The 21463-nt window shown below is 43.7% G+C and overlaps 1 protein-coding gene across 2 annotated transcripts in view; it reads right to left on the reverse strand.

Annotated features, from left to right (window-relative positions):
- The window catches only part of SLC1A2 (solute carrier family 1 member 2), a 120874-nt gene that overhangs the window by 12795 nt on the left and 86616 nt on the right, over positions 1 to 21463 (reverse strand). For both annotated transcript variants that reach the window (XM_036428466.2, XM_036428467.2), the window contains exons 7-9: positions 18916 to 19149; positions 12716 to 12910; positions 8581 to 8715 (exon numbers count right to left, since the gene is read on the reverse strand). In XM_036428466.2, coding sequence (XP_036284359.1) covers positions 8581 to 8715; positions 12716 to 12910; positions 18916 to 19149 — 564 coding nt within the window. The remainder of the gene's footprint in view (positions 1 to 8580; positions 8716 to 12715; positions 12911 to 18915; positions 19150 to 21463) is intronic.

The following is a 21463-nucleotide window of genomic DNA, read 5'->3' on the forward strand; positions in this document are numbered from 1 at the left end:
GGACATTGCCACCATATTTATGGGTCATAACTGATTGGGATGGGAAAGATTCTGGTGTCATATTGAGTGTGAGGGCCTTGATCTAGCAGAAGGGAGATGTCCCACAAATGGGTTGGAATGTGGACTAAAGATCAAAAGGGACATGTGAGCTGCAAGTAGTATATTAGAAGTCAACACCTAGGGCAGCCATGGGTGGATGCCAAGGGCATGTTAAGTTTAATCCTTGGAGAGAATGTAGAGTGAGAAGAGCAGACAACACTTAAGGAATGTGTGAAGGAACAAAAGTCAGCAAAGGTGAAAGGAAAGTAGAAGAGTTTGGGGGAAGCTTGTTTCAAAAATAAGAGTGTGATGGATAACTACTACCTAGAGCTCAGGTAACATAAGAAAAAGTGTGATGGACAACTCTACCTAGAGCTCAGGTAACATAAGAAAAAGAAGAGTCTCTTGGTTGTAGCAACCCAGAGGTAAGTATTGACAGGCAAGAACACCTTTAATACAGAGGCAGATAGAGAAGTCAACTCCCCATAGGTGGTACATTGAACAAGAAGTGAAGAAGAAGAGACATTATAATCAACTTACTCAAGAAGATGACTGAGAAGGTGAAGAGAAGGAATGGTATATGGAGGGAAACAGAAGATAAAACAATTTTTGGTTTTGTCTTTGAGGCCACTAGGGGAATATCTGACCAACTATGGGGAAGTCCACCTCTGGCCAAAAGCAGGATATGGGAGTTTATGGTTCACACCAGGAAAATTCCTCCACAGGCCAATACTTTCATTTTCTCTAGAAACCCACTCTGAGCATGTAGGAAACCCTGCTGACCTCAGGAGCTTTTAGGCTACTTGGTAAAGAGAATTTTAGAGCATTTGACGCTATCCTTGGGTCTGGATGCTGTGTTAGGACTGCAAGAAGGAGGAGAGCAGAATGTTTTATTGGATTGGATTCATGACAGATGACATAGCTTTTGGAGCCACCAGAACCAAAGCCAAGAGAGGAGCTTGAATAAGCTGCTTCATGCTGATGCATTGGGTCTGGCTCCCTGGAAGAAAAGCCAAAGTGTCTGTTTCTTCTGTCTATCTCTTGATCTAAATCCTCTGGCAAGAAGGCATGGAATTGTCTGAAAGTCCTGCTTCTCGTAGGAGAACAGAGCCAGGGAAGCAAAGTCACCCAACATTCATCTGCTTCCTTCTATTGGGTTGAACCATATGAAATTGCATTTCTTTAAGTCCTATAATGTTTCATATGATTCAACTTAACATTCATACAAACAAGCCATTGTGTCTGCCTCTCAGAAGGCAGGGTGCCCAGAATGACAGAGGGGTTACCTGAGGCCCCAAAGCTGAGAAGGCTGGCACAATTCTGGGAATCCAAGGGCTTAAGCCACTTGACTTTGGGAAGGGAAGGAGGGCCCACAGAAGCATTGGCTGGGTCTGAATTTGGATTCGAGCCTGGATTGCCATCCTGGCTCCAGCAGGGCAAGTTACTTAGCCTTTCCCGCTCAGCTTTGTCCTTTGAAAAACAGAGAAAGTAATACCCACCTCCAAGCACGTTGAGAAGAAAATAACTGCTGACATGTACTAACACTTGTCATCTGAGAGTTCCTCTGCCAAACTCTGCATCTAAAAGACCTGGCATGGGGCCTGACACGAACACAGTGCTCAACCCTAGCTGCTCATCATCATCATCATCACCATCATCATCATCATCACCATCATCATCATTATTATTCCAACTAATAAGGGGAGTATCCTCCACCAAGTCTATCTTTGATTTTCTATAGAGAGGAAGGGAGAGGGATAAAGAGCTAGAAACATCGATGAGAGAGAAACATCGATCAGCCGCCTCCTGCACACCCCCCCTCTCCCACACACACACACAGGGGATGTGCCTGAAACCAAGGTATATGCCTTTGACTGGAATCCAATCTGGGACCCTTCAGTCTGCAGGCTGATGCTCTATCCACTGAGCCAAACTGGTTTCAACTACATTTCTTTTTTTACACCTAGTACATCCTGTTGAGATTTTTTTTACACCTATCCTTATTACTAAACTGTAAGTTCTTTGAGGACTGGTACCATGTTTTATCTCTTTAAGACATGAGTAGGTTCAGGGAAGGAGAGCAGATTAAATCTAGAAAAATAACTGTTTGTTTGTTTGTTTGTTTGTTTAGTAAACATCAGTTAGATGTTTTGGTAGTAAAAAGTTAGGACTCTGGGAAAAATCTACAAAGAAGAGGGAGAGACAGAGAACCAAATGACCTCACCGATGAAAATGAGAGCATTGTCCTGAGAGCAGGGGAAAGATGTGGAGACAGAGGGCAAGGAGACCCAGCACGATGGGGAGAGATTGAGGCTGGGACTACACATGAGTAGGGAGAGATTCCCAGGGGAATATAGGAAGAGATTCCCAGGAGTGAAAAATGCTAAAGGATTTTCTTTTTCAAGAAAACGGATGCCTAATATTAAACTTTTACTCTTTTTGTGCTACCTAAAATTATGAATAGTGATTACTTCAGAGAAACAAGGCTTCAGATTGTAGGGGTGGAAAAACTGTCCCTTCTTCCCTTCTAGGTTCTTCGGCTGGTCTAGTGATTAAGTGAACACGAGACAGATGAACAGGAAGAAAACAAGTTTAATTTTGTACATATGGGAGCCCCATAAAAATATGAGACTCCCAGTAGTCAAGCAAGGAGGCTCATATACCATCCTGAGCTAAGGGTAAGGGCTGACGCTGGAGTTTCAAAGGGAAGGAAGAGGATTCACAGGAAGACGAGAAGAACAGATGTTTGGTAAACAGATGTTTGCCCTGCCACACAGATTAGTCTCTTCTATAAAAATGTCATCTCTGGTAAGAGCTCTCTTCCTGGTACAGGCCCCCTTTCTAAATTCTTTTAGCAGTTCTGGGGGAGGTAAAAAGTTTCTCCTGAATCTATTGGAACTTGATTACCTTCAACTAAAATTAATCCACATGCCAATTGGAACATTTTGGGGTGGCCTGTTCTGCTCTCTTTTAGGTTCCGATTATAGGCGAAGGAGATTTTTTTCCTTTTTCATTTTTTAACTCTTTGGAGATTTCCCCCTCCCCTTGTTTTTCCATGAGCATGTACTTCTCTGGTGAAACATTAAAGAATGATTTAGCTGTGCAGAACAATCACCCTACTACCCTGATCTGCAATTATACTGCATTGAATCAGGGACACTTTGTCAGTGGAAGGAAGGACTAAGTAGAAAAGGGTCACATTCCATGCTGAGGTTGACACAGACTGGAGATGGGGTAAGATGTAGTAGGGGGGAAAAATGAGCAAAAGACTCCAGCCTAAATCCTTAGAATGTTTAGAGATATGGTGAATGTAAAAATAGCTTTTCCTTTCCACCAGACGTGTGTGTGTGTGTGTGTGTGTGTGTGTGTGTGTGTGTGTGTGTGTGAGAGAGAGAGAGAGAGAGAGAGAGAGAGAGAGAGAGAGAGAGATTGTGTGCATGTATCAGAATAAGAAATGAGAACCCAATTGGCAGGCCTAGAACCCTCAAAGAACAACAGCCTGATCATCTGAGTTTGAATTCCAGTTTAGTCATCTAATATCCACTAAACTGGGATAGGTTACTTCTCTCTGAGCCTCAGTTTCCTCACCTGTAAAATAGGCACAATAGTATTAGCTGCCTCAGAACTTGCTCCGACATATAAAGGAGTCCATATAAAGTGCTTAAGGAGCACTCACTAAAAATCGGCTCACTGTATCCTGCATCCTTCCCATCGGTTTTCATTGTATGGATACATGAACTGTCAACTCTGTTAACTGGTGCTCAGAAAAGCATAGAGATTCTCAACTACCCACAGTCGAGAACTCCTGCTCCCCTTCCCTATCTCTAGACCATTGCTTCTGGAAGTGAGTTCCCTGGACAGTATCATTAGCATCATCTGGAAACTTGTTATCAATGTCTATTCTTTTTAAAAAATATATATATTTTTTATTGATTTTTTACAGAGAGAAAGGTAGAGGGATAGAGAGTTAGAAACATCGATGAGAGAGAGACATCAATCAGCTGCCTCTTGCCTACTGGGGATGTGCTCACAACCAAGGTACATGCCCTTGACTGGAATGGAACCTGGGACCTTTTAGTCTGCAGACCGACGCTCTATCCACTGAGCCAAATCAGTTTCAGCCAATGCCCATTCTTGATCCCCACCCCTGACCTTCTGAATCTCCAGAAGATAATGGTGCATGCTCAAGTTTGGGAATCATTGTTCTATCTGTCCAGGGAGAGATGCTAACAGAGAAGCTTCACAGTATCCCCTCCAAGGTGGATGCCCTTTAAGGCCTTCCTTGTAAGTGCCATCTCAACTATATCCAAACTAGTAAAGATGTCCCCAGAAATGGCCTCATCAGCAGTCTCATGTGATAAATGGGCCATCAATCCACTCAGCTTCCACTTTACTTTGGCTTTTCTTTTCCCACCTGTGGCCAGACCCAGGTATGTATCACTTCTCCCTGGTACAGACTCCCAGTTTTCACTCCATCCTGTCTCCTCAGGGTGAGAGGGGTGTTAGCCACGTCGCTGAAAAATATCTGCTAAGGATTCCCGACACAAAGAGCTTCCTGGACTCTGGGGAAGGTTCTAGTTTTACCAGCCCTGCCCATCCGGTGTTCCTAGGACTCAGGCATTTTTTGGGGCCCAGAATCTTGGTTTTCACCATGACATTTACAGAGCAACTGGCCTGCCTTTTGAAAAGCACCCAGGGCTTGGCGGACAGCAATAGGGTGGCTGGTCTCCAGCAATTGGCAAACAGTGTGGCACACTAAATGTCACTGCAGGCTTTGTTTGGTTTTAAATTGAAAAATGGCAGAGTTATGAAAGCTTATAATTCTTGCCTAGAGGAACAAACATCCCACTCTACCCCGGAAATGAGCAGCCTCCCCCTGTCTCAACTCATCCCCCTTCGCCACTCACACACTAATGGGCACCCAAGAGCCATGGAGCCCATGACTAAGAGTGTGTTTCCAGAACTTCTCTTGCTGCTGGCAAAGAAGGCAGCACCATTACTAATTCAAAGCAAGTCTGACCTACCTACGCACAGACCCCTATGCACATTTTCCCAGGATCCTCTACCCTTCCTTTTTGTTCTCTTCTTAAAAGGAACATTCATGTGGGGTTTGTTTGTTTGTTTGTTTTTTGTTTTTGTTTTGTATACAAACATCCATCACCTGCAGAATTCTAGTCTGAGTCTTACAACCAGAAGGACACTCAAGGGCATAGAGCACATGTGTCAAACACAAGGCCCGCGGGCCAAATCCGTCCCGCCAGGCCTTGCAATGTGTCCCGCACCGCGCTGTCATCACTGCACTCCGCTGCGTTTCCATCACAATGACAGTTTATGACTGTTCAGTAAACCATTCGGCCCGCGATTTAGGCTGGATTTTAGATTTTGGCCCCTTCTCTGACTGAGTTCGACACCCCTAGCATAGAGTCTAGACTCTGCTTTTAAAGTGATAAGTTCTTGTTCCATATACAGATGATGAGGTCCAGAGAGTAAGCAACCTGCCCAAAGAGAGTAAGTGTAGAGCTCAGACTCCGGGCACCTGCCTCTTTGTCTCTCTTCCCCTGATCACCAGAGAGCAGCCCTCAGAACTTGAGTACAGCTCTTCATTCGCTCGTTCTTTTCCAGCCCAGCCTGGGACCGAATTTGGTGTCAGCAATATAGTTAATCCCAATGTGTCATCGTTTCTGTTGTTGTTCAGCCAACTCCCTTCTGCTAGTGCATTTCAGTCCTGGAGGGAGGATGCCCCACTCTCTATGCAAGTGTGAACATGCGAGCACCTGTCGGATGATCTGGGAGGAACCAGCCTTCCTTTTCCATTTGCTAGTATTTAGGTCAAAAGTAGGCATGGTCTTGGATGGTTCATGATCTGAGTCTTATCCAACAGGCTTGACTGCCAAGACCAGGCCCACAATGGCTGACCTCCTGGGACCAGAGGACTTGAATTCTAAAAGTGTCTGAGACTTTGGTTGTACCCCATTTGTCCCTACTTAGGCTTTTTGTTTTGTTTTGTTTGTTTTAATCTTGAGAGGAGGAAAAAAACAGGTCAAACAAAAAGTCCTCTGGTTAGCATGTAGAACCAGCAGTGACCCTAATAGGTCTATCTTCTCCAATCTTTCCAACTCTGGACCTCTCCACCTCAGCTTCCCACTGTTAGACCCACTTGGTACTAAGTAGGGTGATGTGTGAGCTGAGGTGAAGGGCCCTGACCTGGCCAAACAAGCTTTCCTGTGCCCCAGGCAAGATTCTTGTGTACAAAGGGCTCTGATTGTTATGCAGCAATTTTGTGGTTGCATCTATTGAACTCCTACTGTGTCTGTCCCCAAACCATTGCCCATGTTGTTATTTTCCCTTTGTCTTCCTCTCCAAATCCTACCCCACGCCTTTGTCTCCTTCAATCCTATTCTCCCTCAGTCCTTCCAACCATACCCACCACTGAGCCTCAGCTGCCCAGGGCTGCCTTGACTGCAAATGTCATGAGAAAGTGGCTGTGACAGAACCAGAAGAATAACCAAGCTAGCATGAGGCCCCTCCTCTCACCACCACCACCACCACCTGAGAAAGATGGGCAGAGACAGATAAAAGTTTATTTCACACGCCCTTCACCTTCCCTCTAAAGGCATTTCCAGAGAATTTCTCTGCTGACAAAAGAATGAGTCAGGAAGATCCATAACTTTCCTTACAAATCTCCTGAGTGAAGGAGAATATGTCCAGGAAGCCACTTCTCATTTTAACCTAAACTTCAATGGCAGGCAAGTTTTATGGAGAGACCAGGCTGTCTTCTATAATACTTTTCCCCAATGTCCTTCAGCCATGTGCATGGTTCTCTCTTTAAAGTATAGCAGGGAGGAACTTATTTTAGCACTGCAGAAACTCAAGTCCATAAAATGTGGCTTCTGGCTCTTAAAATCAATGCCAGTCCATGTCAGAAGAACTGCCACTGGCATGCAGAGCAGTTTTTAAAATGTGTTCTGTGGTTGTGGACCTCGGTGCCAGTCCTTGCCACTCCGACATTGAAGTCAATGGCAGCTCGTCATTCAGCTCCAAGACTGGACAGGAGGCATTTGTGTACAGCCCACAGAACATCAAAACCCTAATGCACCCTTAGCAAGGATTGATTACATCTCCTTATTGGGGACCACATGGCTAGACTGGCCCTCCTTTGTGAACGTGCAGGGCATGTCCTACACTAGGAAAATGTCCTTCACTGAGAAAGGCGCTGGGCTATGTGTGCAGTCAAGTTCAAGCTTTTCTTTGTGACCTTTCAGGCTGTCCATCTTGCTTGACTTTTTGACACTTCCTGCCTCACACTTTGTGCTCCAACAATATTAAACTCATTGGTCCCCACAATGCCTCAGTTACTTTGTATGGGCTGCCCTGGTTGGAATGTCATGTTTCCACTTCCATCTATCTATATCTGGGCAACTTCTACCTACTAGTTATGATTCAGCTCAACTATCACCACCATTATAAACTTATGGTCATAATTATGAATGTGGTTGCCTCCAAAACCAAGCAGCTCTAGGGTCAAATCTCTGTTCATTTCTAAGTCACATTACCACCCTAAACCTCAGCTTCCTCATCTACAATTTGGGAGTAATACCACCAAACTTTCAGTTGTCAGAGGAAGATGTAAAGCACTCACTGGAATAGCTGACACCTAGTGAGCACTCAAATTCAGTAGCTATGCTTCTTGTTTCCTGATTTCTCCACTCTGCCTTCCCATTCAAGATTGGGATGGCACCTTTATCATTATCCTTTTAATCTACACTATTGAAGAGTAATTTACATATAATACATGTAAATTTTCAATGTATGGTTGGACAAATGTAGACATCTATATACACCTATGCAAAGGGAACACTCTTTACTCTTAAAGATTTCCTTGAGCCGTTTCCCAGTTAATCCTCTAGCCCAGTGGTCGGCAAACTGCGGCTCGCAAGCCACATGTGGCTCTTTGGCCCCTTGAGTGTGGCTCTTCCACAAAATACCACAGCCTGGGCGAGTTTATTTTGAAGAAGTGGCATTAGAAGAAGTTTAAGTTTAAAAAATGTGGCTCTCAAAAGAAATTTCAATTGTTGTACTGTTGATATTTGGCTCTGTTGATTAATGAGTTTGCCGACCACTGCTCTAGTCCCTACCCCTGGGCTCAGGCAACCACTGATCTCTTTCCATTGCAAGGTATAATGCCTTTCATAGATCATCATCTAAATGGAGTCATACAGTGTATACTCTTTTGTGCTTCATTCACTCAACATAATGGGTTGAGATCCTCTGTGTGTCACAGTATTTGGTTCCTTATTGTTAAGTTTCTAACCTTGTATTATAATTTTTATCTGATTCCTCCACTAGACTGTGAGGCTCTCAAAGATTCTATTTCCTCCTACCCCCTCACCCCCACCCCTTTGGTTCCCAAATCAGCACTCAGTAAATGTTAGAGGGAGTTGCAAAAAGGATCAGCTAAGCTCTTGGCTGCAACCTTGCATCTAGTTCACCCTTGGAGGCAGTATTCCTGTCCCCAGCAGAACCCCATGCGCAAACACTTACAGCAGCCAGTCCACAGCCACCAGCAGGCTGATGTCCTCCGTTGGCAGGCCCACAGCTGTCAGAATGAGGAGCATGGTGACCAGTCCAGCACTGGGGATACTGGCTGCACCGACGCTTGCCAGTGTGGCCGTGAGGCTGTGAGGACAGAAAAGGTCAGGTCACAGGAAGAGAAAATGGCCTTGGCAAAATCTTCTCTGGTAGTTTTAAGCTTTCATGTTCCTAGCAATCATAAATTCCCTTTTCTTCCCAAGAAATAGAAAAATGTAGAGTTCCAAGACCCAGGAATTTGGGTCTATTTGGATTCTGCTTAACTGCAATGGAAACATATATATTCATGAATTGGAGCCTTATCCCCATCATGATATTCCAGTAGCCTAGTTATCATAGGCTAAAATAAAATAAATGTGGCTCTAAAATCAGTTAATGAAATATTAAAGAAGAAAAACAAGTCACTTTGATGCTCCCACAGGAACACACTGCATTCTGCTTACGCCTTTATGTCTCTTTGAGACTTCTGGACTATGTGGCAAGAATCTGAGAAGACCATTGCCAATGTTAACATGAGAACTCAGAATAGAAAATATCCAGACCCAGTGGACATCAGGGGAACAAATCAATAGATTCCAAATGACATTAAGCTTCAGATGCCTGGACGGTTCATCATGGACTGGAAAATCCATCAGACAGAGGATGCCAACAAATGATAATGAAATAACGGAAGGTTGTTTTTTTGGGGGGCACCTTGTCATTTGCTTTCCAAGCAATGCCAAGGGCACACCGAGCACCATTTTGAAGTTATCTCTGGAAGGGGTTCATCTAGGTTTCATGCTCCCTTTGGAAACACCAGGGGCCTCTGTGGTCCAGCAAAGGGCAGTGACTGTCTCCTCCTTTCTAGATGCTATTTATAAAAGCTGTCCTTTCTAAATGGAAGGATACTTCTGAAAATACAGATTCCCAACTTGCTTTTGTGGGTGCTTGAAAGAAAAAGGTGCTGATTTCTTTGCAGTCATAAAATTCTAGAGTTTCTAGAGGGCCCCGCCAGGCTCCTAAACTGGGGTAACCAAGTGTAGACCACGAGTATAATATAACCAAGCACAGAATCCTGGGGTCTTCCAGTTGGGAGGGACCTGAATTTATCTAATCTCACTATGAGGAAAGGAAAGCCCTGGGACATTTTGTGGTTAGCCTTATCTTTCCATATTTTCCTCCTTCCACACTTAGGCCTGTTACAGTTAAGACACCTTCCCTTGGAGGGATCTACAAGACTCATCTGTGCTCTTCCCTGCCCCACCAATATGGTCTTGGTGTCAGGGTTTAGAGAACTCCATTTTCCCTGGATCCATCTGGGTCACAGGGAGTAGCAATGTGCAGTGATCATCATTCAAGGTTCTGAAGTTGAACAACCTGGGTTCACATCCCAACTCTGCCATTTATTCACCACATGACTTTAGGCAACTTAAACTCTTTGTGTTTTGAATTCCTTATCTGTGAAAAGGAGATAATAATGGGGTCTCATGCATGGGGTCCTTAGAAGCTAATAAATAAAAAGCACTTAGAAGATACCATTGTAACCCACAATAACGGTCCAATATTATTCTTACTGAAAGATCTGCACAGGGTGAGGATGCTTTGTAATGAAAACTTCCCTTAAACCCCAAGAGCTGGAAGGTGGGAATTCTCAGCCACTTCCCTGACATGAATAAAGCACCAGGGAAGGGAACTTCCCAAGTTCCAATGACCTTGACCTCAGCCGTTTACTTTACAATCCCAGCTGCTTCTGTTATGAGTCACTCTTACACATGCCTTTGCACTATGGCCACATTGTCTAGTTATAGCTTGGTTGTGTGTGACAAATTCTACAAAGAGAATGCTTCCTGGCAGCTGGTCCCCCTCAGCTCCTCCACCTCAATAATGTCCTTATGGGCTGAGTGTCCATGCCATTCTAAGTCCTGCAGAAGCTCCCTGAGCAGTGATCTCCTCTCCATTCCTTCGTCCCTTTTCCTGTCCTTCCCCTCCCTGGCTCATGTCTCTAGGGCTAGTTCTTGGATGCTGTGCAAGGTACTGCACACACATTAGCAGAACCTCAAGATAGCTCTGCAATGTTCATATGGTAGTACTTGCTTTCCGTGAGGAAATCATGGGTCAATGGGTAAAGAAACGTAGAATCCCACAGTCAAACATGGTCTGTTGGGATTTGAACACTTGCCTGATTCCAATGCCATTCTATTCCTGCTGTCCCTTGATTCCTCCCCACATTAAAAATTCTGAATTAATGAATCCCACCCACTTGGTCACTGGTCCATTCTCCCATCTCTATGATCTCTTTTAATGGTGTGAACTTGATGGGCAGTGTAGTTGTCTTTAAGGCCAAGAAACTCCAGGGCCAGAAATCATCTTTGCTTGGCTCACTAAAAGAAAGGGCTTCACTAAGGCACCCTTTTCATCTTTGAGTTTTAAACAAGGGAGCCTGGCAGTCTCACATGCAGTTAGGATATGATCTAAAAGATAATCTGATCTGATACTTCCCTCACCATGTCGCTGTCATATTTTTCTTTCGTGTTCTGAGAGTATTATATTTCATGTAGTATCAATAACAGTAATAATTCCGGTAGCTAACATTTATTGACAGGTGACTATGTACAAGACACAATGCTCTCAACACCCCTAGACTATGTGATGATTGTTCCAATTATACAGATGGGAAAACTGAGGCACCTCTATAGTGCTGCTATAAAATGAGTCATGTCTCCCAAAATCCATTTGTTGAAGCCCCACTCTCCAATGTGATGGGCTTTGGGGGGTAATTACCGTATTTTTCGGACCATAAGACGCACCAGTTTTTAGAGAAGGGAAATGAAGAAAAAAAGATTCTGAAACAAATAGTGTCCTAAAATATTTTATGTGCATTAAAACCCAACATCACAGTCATAAACACATGTAATCAACCCTGTAAAGTAAACAGCAGCATTTAGAACCATTTTAGAGTCGGGCAAGCACACAGAGACCACACAGAGCCGGGCAAGTAAAAAAACTTTTTTTTAAAAGTATATGTGTAGGCTATATTTGGACCATAAGACGCAGGGACTTTTTCCCCCCACTTCTGGGGGGGAAAAAGTGCGTCTTATGGTCCGAAAAATACGGTAGGTCATGAGGGTGGAGCCCTCATGATGAAATTAGTGCCCTTATAAGAAGAAACTTATGAGGTCAGCTATTTCTGTCCATACACGAAGAACAGACCATGTGAGCAAAAACAGTGAGAAGAAGGTCATATGCAAGTCAGGAAGAGGGCATTCATCAGGAGCTGAATTTGCCAGCAACTTGATCTTGAACTTCCAGACACAAGAACTATGAGAAATAAATTCTATTGTTTAGCCATCTAGTCTATGGTATTTTATTCTAGCTGCCTGAGCTGACAGGGTAGTTGTGAGAATTGGATAAATTAAGATAGGCAAGTAGGTGTGATCTTTAAGTTTATGAAGAAGCCATGTGTTTTTAATGACCTCTTGAGAAAGTATTCTTTCTAAAAATTTTAAATGATACATATGGTAAAAATAGCTTTATTAAAAACAAAACTACTTGCTATTTATTTGTAATTAAATGTTTTATGTTGACTGAGGAATCTCTTCCTTGCAGTATTTCATCATTTCATCCATCACCACCTGGAATGCTGAAGGAAGCATGTTTTAATGAAAGACAAACTGGATCTAGAGTCAGATAGCGTTGGCCCCAGACACAGCCCTGCTAACTCATTACTAATGACGTAGCCTTGGACAGATGTCCAAGCCCCTCAAAGCCTGCACTTCCTCATCTATTAAACGAGCATAGGGAATAACTGCCTTGCGACATCATGTAGTATCAATAACAGTAATAACATGTTAAAATTCAAATAATATCAAGTTTCCAAAGCAATCTCATATGCCCAACACAAGCAGAAGGCATTGGTATGAGCCTGCTTCTCCCCTGCCACAATGTTTTCCCTCTGAGACAGCCAATCATTCCTCTCCTCTGTTATTTCCTTCATCATTCTCCTGCCAGGAGAACTGAAATTCAAGTGGCCCCTATCAAACCAATTTAGTGTGGGAGGGGACAAGGTAAGAAGGTTGTTTCAGGGCTTCACCCCATCCAACTCACTCACCTCACGGTCACAATCTGGCCTCCATCCAGGACAACACCATTCATCTGGGCAATAAAGATGGCAGCCACTGCTTCATACAGGGCTGTGCCGTCCATGTTAATGGTTGCTCCAACAGGGAGGACAAATCTGGTCACACGCTTATCAATCCCCAGGTTGTCTTCCAGGCAACGGAAGGTGACAGGCAAAGTTCCAGCACTGAGGGACAGAGAGAGAGAAGGAGGGGGAAAAGGAGGGAGAGGGAGAGGGAAGAGTTAGGTTCACTGTAGAGAAGCAGAACAAAGAAACTGGAATGCCACCACCACATCTTTGTTCTTCTGTTTCAGTTGAGCAATGCGACATGCAAAAAAGCAGTGTCTGGAGCCAAATTGAAAACAAGAAATTTGAAGGCTCAAATTCACTCTTATTAACATGCTAATAGGCAGCAAAATATTTTCATTGTTTCAGGTTTTTGAGATCTACTCAGAGCTGTAAGTTCTCTTTTTTCCTTTGGTCACTATTTCCATCTTGGAAGCCTAATTTAATTGGAATGGATGGAGGAAAAAAGGTCAGAAAAGAATCAGCTGTCAACTGTGAAATGGAATGAAGAATTATTGAATGACCCATAATTTCATGTTAGAGGCACTGATTCCAAGAAGATGACTATATGGGTTGCGTCCAGCTCCTGGGAACTGCCCTGAGCTGTGCCTGCTAATTTTGCAAAGGCTGGACACACACATTCAGCACCATTCAGCCTGAACCCAGGCTCCTAACAACTCACGGGGGACCCTCACAGGCATTCCAACTCCCTGATAAATGGCCAACTCTACAGTCTCTGCATCGACATAAGGCAGAAAAGCATGTACTTTGTAGCTCATCAAAGACCCACTATGGAGTGACTTCATCCCCCCTCCTCCCACACGTCATGGGATTTCATGACCACATGACCCAGCTCTAAGGTCAGAATGCCTGACAAGGTCATGCATCTTCTAAAACAAGAGACCTGTAGGATAAGGTTTACTGAAGGCCAGGACATTGTTTCCATGTGAGTAGAGGTGCCTGGGAGGGTAGGACATCATGAAAAGCAATGCAGAATACTTCAAGTGCCACCAGAGTGCTTTGTGGTCTATTCTATCATGTGTTTGTTTGTTTTTTTTAAATATGTTTTTATTGATTTCAGAGGAAGGAAGAGGGATAAAGAGATAGGAACATCAATGTTGAGAGAGAATCATATTGTAGATTGGCTGCCTCCTGCATGCCCCACACCCCCAGGCATGTTCCCCCTCAGGGAATTGAACTGTGATCTCATGGTTCATAGGTTGATGCTTAGCCACTGAGCCATGTTGGAAGAGCCTATTCTCTCTCTCTTTTTTTTTTTTTTTTTTTTTTTTTTTGTGTGTGTGTGTGTTTTTCTCTCCTGCATTTACATCCTTAGTCATGGTTCCTCCTTTTACTATTTAGAATTAGGGCTCCAGCCAAGCTGCACAGTTGCCTGCTGAAGTCTCAGTTTCTCAGAGAATGGAAGAGGACCATCACCTTCAGAGAACCTACCTGAAATGCAGGTTCCCGGGCCCACTCCAAACCAAGGAAGTGAAAGCTGTAAAACTCAGGTCACCTAAACCTGCATTTTATCAAACCACTGACCCACAAGCTACCAACACCAACCTAGAGAAGCCTGAGTCATCTGACTGGAATGTCCTTTGTGAGTTCAGGTTAGAAGTCTGTCTCGGGCCCCCTCCTTGGCCTTAGGTAGGAAGAAGAAATAAACCCAGGGAGAGAAGTTGGGATCTGGCTTCACTCACAGGTGGGGATGTCATGGAACCTGGTACCTGGCTTGCTGTCCCCACTGCTTTCATGAGAAGTTAGCATCCCTTTCTCACCTGCACCTTCCCCCTCCACCCTTTCTGGGACTCCTTTGAAAGGTCGCCAGGACACCACGACTGGTCTGAAATTGCTGCCCAGTCATGGCTGGCAGCCAGAATGACCAATGGTGTGACTCTATGGACACTTGTAGGAGGACTGGAATACATTAATTTGTATTATTTCATCCATGTTCCCACAATGGCATCCAAGGGGTCCTTCGGTAATTAAGCAGATTAGGGAAAATACTGATAAAGTATGCTCCCTTTCTATATGGGACAGGCTCTGTGCCTTAACAATCCATATATATACCCAAACAAGTCAATCTGAGTCCTGAGCATTTTAACTCTTTCTGTCCTTCCACATCCACACATGGTTTTTTGGGTTCTTGTCTGAATGGCTGATGACAGTCTTCAACTGTTGCCAATAATAACTATCAGATACTTGAGAGTTTTCCCCCCAAGGTTAATTTTAACAGTGTGCACTGGAGTTGGAGGGAGGCAGAGAGGTGTGTCCCAGGCCATTCCCCCTCCGTCCGCCTCCCTGACACCAGCCTCTGTGCTCACTGAGAAAAGCAGGTCAGCCCCTTCCACATCCCCATTCAGACCAAGGTCCCAGGGGCGGAAGGATATTTAGCTGGCTGTCCTGCAGCTTTGTATTTTCCCCTCTGGCCATGAAGGCAAAGAGGCTTCTTAGTAGGTGACTCCTGTCATGTTGACTTAAAAAGTTTTTTCTCAAAAAAAAAAAAAAAAAAAAAAATTCCACATCCACATTTTAACTGAAGATTAAAACCACACTGGTTTCTTTTTCTTTTTTCAAATGAAATTCAGGGTAAGGAGGAGAAAAGGGTCACACATTTGTGTGGCTTTGGTCAAATAACCCAAACATTTGTCTGATTTAAAGACAAACACACCTTTAAGATTGAGCTTGTCTTGTAAAGGTACTGGGTTAAATGTCTAGTCATTCAAAGAAAGAATAATTGTAATATTTTTGAGACAGTCTAAAGACCAAAACCACAAATGTATGGGAACAAGACATAAAGTAATGCTTTATAATCTTTTGTGGAGATGTTCCTAAGCAAAGATGAAGTTCTAAATACTAAAGCAAAATACTGACCGCTCAGACACATGAATTAAAAACTTCTGTAGGCAGAAAGTGTTGTAAAATTTAAAGATAAATGTAAAGTAGAGGGAGACCTCATTTGTCACAGGTTCATATTCTGACACACGAAGAGAGTTGAAAAACAACCAGAAAAGGATGAATACCCCAACGGGAAATTAAGATCACAAGCAATTCACAGAGTGTTGAGTGGAGGGCGGAATGGTCAATAAGAACACAGAAAGATGCTTCTCTTACTTGTAATCAAAGAAATGCAAGCCCAATGAGATCACTTTTCACAATGAGACTGGAAATTACTGAGGTCACTGATACCCGCCGGTGCGGTTGAGGAGGCGGTGAAAGGCAATCCTCTCACACCCATGTAGCGGGACTTCAACCAACACACTTTCCTGACTAGCAATCTGGCAATATGTGTTAAGCCACCAACATGCTGATAATTGCACTCAGAAATCTCACTTCTAGAAATTTATCCTGAGAGGGTCCTTGGACATCCTTGTGGAGATGTAGTTACCAGGATGCTTGTCACCGTCCAGCTTAACGGACATGCTTCCAATGTACATCAAGGAGTGTGATGGGGGTGGGAGTGTGGTACATACAGAGTACTGTTATGTAGGGTTTTTTTTTACATACTGGAGAGATCTATATTATAGGGTAGGAGTAATTTTTATGATGTGTTGGCCAGGAAAAATAGCAGACTACATATCTATGTATAGTAAGAACCAAAAAGCTATGTAACTAAATGCAAAGATTAACTAAAAGGTTACCAACCATCAATGATCACTGGTGGTGGGATCACTGGTGATTGTTAGATAGACGTGAGCGGAGCAAGGATGATGCTCCAGGGACAGAAACTCACCAGGGCAGAAAGCCCCAAATGCCTACGAAAAGGCAAAACTAGGAAAACAAGAACCTTGCCTCCAGAGTAACCTATGCTCCCTGAGCATATCACTCACTGGTCAGGCGGTTTAGATCCCTTGACCTTTTCCTCCCTAAAGATAACATCTAGGCCTCAGTTGTATTTCAGCTCCAGGCCCAGAAAAGTAGCAAAACTAGACAGTGTGGCTGCCTCAGGACCAGCTGCATTGACTTATGATCCCCTGCCCTGACACTGAACAACCAGTAGAGACCTGGACCCTGAAAGACCACAGCTGGAAAGCTGGTGAATCTTCTATTGAGACACTCCCCTGAGGCCTCCCCTAAGATTCCCACCTGCAAGAAAGAGATAAATATTCTCAGGACAAAGGACCCAGTTTGCTTCTTCCTCCACGGAGCATGCCCATGCCATTCCCTCCTCCCTTCTCCTTCCCCCACAGGTATGTATCCCCTAACCTCTATGGGACTCCATAAGACTTGCAACCAGGGGAGCATTGGGCAGCGACAGCTTGTCCTGGGTTAACCCCATGAGCCTGTCTCCAAGGCCTCCTTTTCTCTGGCTTCTCAGTGAGCTAAAGCAGCCCAGCCCAGGCTCTGCTGTTACTTCTTCTATGCCCTTCCTTGTTTCACTGTCCCAAGTATATTTTTGCTACAGTCATGACCCCAATGCCCTTTGGCTCAGTGCTGTGTAGCCCTTCCTTTTGGACAGCCTCATTCCTCTAACCCATTTTCCTTAAATAAATTTAATTTTTCTTTATTCACCATCTGAGATGGCTATTTAGACTGCCTGTGCACTACCACTTTAACCTTTCAGTGATATTCATTGTCTTCTTCAAAAATTTATTTATTGTCTAAACTTTTTACAAGAAGCACATACCATGCTCATAACCAGAAAGCAAAAATAAAAAACTCAACATAATTGTTTTTATGTTTGAAGGAGGAAAAAAAAGATTTACTTTTTCTCCAAAGAGAGAGGATCTTTATGGATAGAGATACATAGCCATAGAAAGTGTAAAGGCCCCCACAAAGAAAAAAGAAAAATTTGAAGTGTTTCCTTTCACCTTAGAAAATGATACAGAATCTAGAGCCCAGGATTGTGTAGATTTCAGATTTTCCTGAAACCCCACATTCGACTGGTCCTGAATCCTCATTGATTTGCAACATGGAAATACACTTTGGCTTCCAAGACAGTCACCACAATGTGCCTGTTAGGTCACTTAAGGAAAATCTGGCTGCCTGCTCAGTCGCCATGTCACGGAGCGGCCACCTCACTGGCAGTGTGGCATCACGGGCTCTGCAACAAGGGCCTGTTGACGTGGCTGCAGAGATAATGCTGAGCGTCCCTGCCACCTGCTTCATGACCTTAGTCTTAATTTGTGACCCAAGGAAATACAAACAGTGACTGCAGACAGGAAGAATAAATCACCAGGCATGTCTTATGTATCTGTGCTTATTTGTTTGTTTTGGTTAAATTCAGTCCAAGATAATATATATATATATTTTTTTTTAAATTGTTTTCTCTGAGTAACTCTGGGTCCTCATTGGCTCCTGAGGTGAAGGAGTGAAGGAGATTGTCAAGACTATGTCAAGCCTGATTTTCTCAAAATCAATTCAGCAGGAAGGTCAAAGACTGGACTGATTTCTGGTTTGTTTGAAAACTCTCACCCAACATACCATTTATCCTCTAAGAGCTCATTTTCCTATTTTTGAAAAATTATTCCAATAATCTGTCTTTTGTGATAGCATTTTTTTTTTTCAAATCACAGGTGGCAGAATTTCTTAAATAGAACAACACTCTTTTATACCCCTTTGAAGAACATTTAAAATAACTAAATGCTACATGTGGCAAGTTAGGCATTAAAGATTAACTTAGAGGCACGATGCATGAATTTGTGCATGGGTGGGGTCCCTCAGCCTGGCTGGCGATTGGGCCAATGGGGGCAGGCAAGCCAAGGGTAGGGGAGGGACCTTAGGAGGTTGGCTGTGGGAGCACACTGACCATCAGGGGGCAGCTCCTGTATTGGGAATCTGCCTCCTGGTGGTCAGTGCATCATCATAGTGACCGGTTAACGGGTTGTAATGGTCACTTAGGCTTTTATACATATAGATAGCATGCATCCATCTGATAAATTTCATGTGAAGTCATGTTTCCTGCACAGTTTGCCTAGAAGCAGAAATGTTGATCAGAAAGCTCAGAAGTTCCTAGCAAGAGTCCAGAATACAATGTGTTCACCTTTTTCAAAAAATACCTTACTAAGAAGTGAAGTGTTCTCACTGAACTTTGTGTTGGGAAGGATTTTGAAAATGAGGAAGTGGCAAAGAGGGTAAAATAGTGAGCAGAGAGAAAGAAAGGTGATTTCTGGGTTCTCTACCTGGAAGCGGTGCCCAGGGCAGTGATCCAAGCTTGGAAAATGCCAGCAAAAAAGGTGAAAGGGTTTTTCCTGGTCACTAGAAAGTAAATCAAGGGGAGAAAGATGCCCCCATGGATGATAAGGCCCACAATCACTGTGACCATGTACATTCCCAGTTGCCGAGCAACCACTTCTAAGTCCTTGATGGCAATGATCTTCCCACAGATTAAGCAGGCAATACCCAGCGGGGAGTACCTGAAAAACAGAAAGGAAAATAAAACACTGATGAAATCATTATGGGATTCAGAACTTACATCTGGGCCTTCCTATGTTGCTGCACCCTGATGTCAACTTTGCATTTGGTCAGAGTTTTGCTGAAAAGGGGCCATGAGACTCAGTAGATACCACACATTACTTCAGACTAACTGCAGCATCTAAAATCTGGCCCATGGATTTGGTGGCTCCTGCTGATAAGAAATCCAAAAGCAAGCATCGTTGCTCAGGCAACGTTTTAGGAATAGCGGAGACAAGCTTTACTATCACTTAGGGAAGCACCAATCTTAACATTGAGAGGCCACAAGTTACATCTTTGTGAATCTTGTTTGACTTGTCTTTCCACAGCTCCTGCCTTGAAACTTGGGGACAAATTTTGAGTTTCTCAGAAAGTTCACTAGAGTACACAAACTTACAAATTATGAACTGGTGTTTGTAAGTTTGCTTTGTTTTCACCTTGGAAGACAGGAAATCTATTTAAGAGGGAGAAAGAAAGGGGGGCGGGGAGGGCACAGAACAAGAAAATCATCTGAGTCAAACAGTACCTTGAGAGAAATGTGGTTTATCATTTGTAAGTCTGAAAGTATTCCTTTCCATACTGACTCTTGCAATAACACTGGCTCTCTACCAGAGCCCTCCACACACATCACCTCATTTAACTCTTACCATAATCCTGAAATGTAGGTATCGTTATTTCTATTTGGCAAATGAGGAAATTGAGGCTGGGCAAAGTTAGATAACCAGCCCAAGACAATGAAAGTAGAAAGAGGAGAACAATCTCAGATCTGTAACCTGCATGACTAGGGTTTTTCCCCCCTTACCAGGCCAAACCACTTCCCTTTAATGAGCAACTGTAGCTCTTTGTAGATAAGCAGATGATACACTCGGTACCAATGTATCCCACATAAGCTCATTTTAACATCTTTATTGTAATTATTACTTCATAGAGCATTTGGGAGCAATTAATTGCTGTCCTCAATCTTCAGTAAGCTGATCATGTTCTCTCTCATTTCAAGTGTATTTGTCACATGTTTGGCGACATCTCATTTTTCTTGCCCAATTTGCGGCCGTTGGAGCTTGAACTTGCTCAGGCTGCAACACGGTCTGACTGAAATGAAAATGTTTGTGGGAACGATGCAAACTTATTAAGAATTATGAGAGCAAGCCGTAACCGGTTTGGCTCAGTGGATAGAGCGTCGGTCTGCGGACTGAAAGGTCCCAGGTTCCATTCTGGTCAAGGGCATGTACCTTGGCTGTGGGCACATCCCGAGTGGGAGGTGTGCAGGAGGCAGCTGATTGATGTTTCTCTCTCATCTATGTTTCTAGCTCTCTATCCCTTTCCCTTCCTCTCTGAAAAAAAAATTAATAAAATATATATTTTTTAAATAACTATGAGAGCAAGACTCTGAGGAAAATGAAATCCTGGGCTGGGCTCCCATCTGGAGTAAGGGAGAGAGCACCTATGCCAGATTTGGGAGGTTGGTGTGTTTTTTTTGTTTTGTTTTTGTTTGTTGGTTTGTTTTTGTAACTGTGCCTAAAGCAAGCCCTTCCCAGGCTATAGGGAAGCTGTGAGGAGCAGAAGAGAGTCAGATACACAATCACATAAAACATGGAGCTCATCCAGCCACTTGCCAGCTGCATGACCTTGCTCAGTGACTCGTTCCCATTTTACAGATGTGCCAGCCAAGGCTTAGAGAGATCCCTCCTACCTCCAGGGGTTGCTGAGAGGATTACATTGTGAATATGCACATGTAGGCGCTGTCAACCAGCTTCCCCCATTCCTGCCAGCACAGGAACCCTTATATGTTCTGTTTCCCTAAACACACCGGTGTCCTCTCCTCATCCATGCTTACTGAGTTAAGTCTGAGTTACTGGGGCTTTCTAAAACATCTCACATGCTACTGTCACCCAAGTGTGGATTTTTCTTTTTTTGTTTGTTTTTTAATATATTTTTATTGATTTCGGAGAGGAAGGGAGAGGGAGAGATAAAAGCATCCTTGATGAGAGAGAATCATTGATCGGTTGGCACCTGCAAGTCCTCCACTGGGGATTGAGCCCACAACCCGGGCATGTGCCCTTGATCGGAATCGAACCTGGGACCTTTCAGTTCGCAGGCCAACGCTCCAGCCACTGAGCCAAACCCACTAGTCTAGTGTGGATATTTTTATAAGCAAAATATTTTTTCAAGAGGAATCTTCTCCTGAAAGAGGCAAGTTGTAGCTGAATGAATTCGTTAGGACATTAGCATAGCAACTGCCCTCCTCCCTGAGGAGCTGCTGAAGATAACCGCACTTCT

Source organism: Pipistrellus kuhlii, unplaced genomic scaffold, assembly GCF_014108245.1.
Source record: "Pipistrellus kuhlii isolate mPipKuh1 unplaced genomic scaffold, mPipKuh1.p scaffold_m20_p_9, whole genome shotgun sequence".
In the NCBI taxonomy this organism is placed as follows: Eukaryota; Metazoa; Chordata; class Mammalia; order Chiroptera; family Vespertilionidae; genus Pipistrellus; species Pipistrellus kuhlii.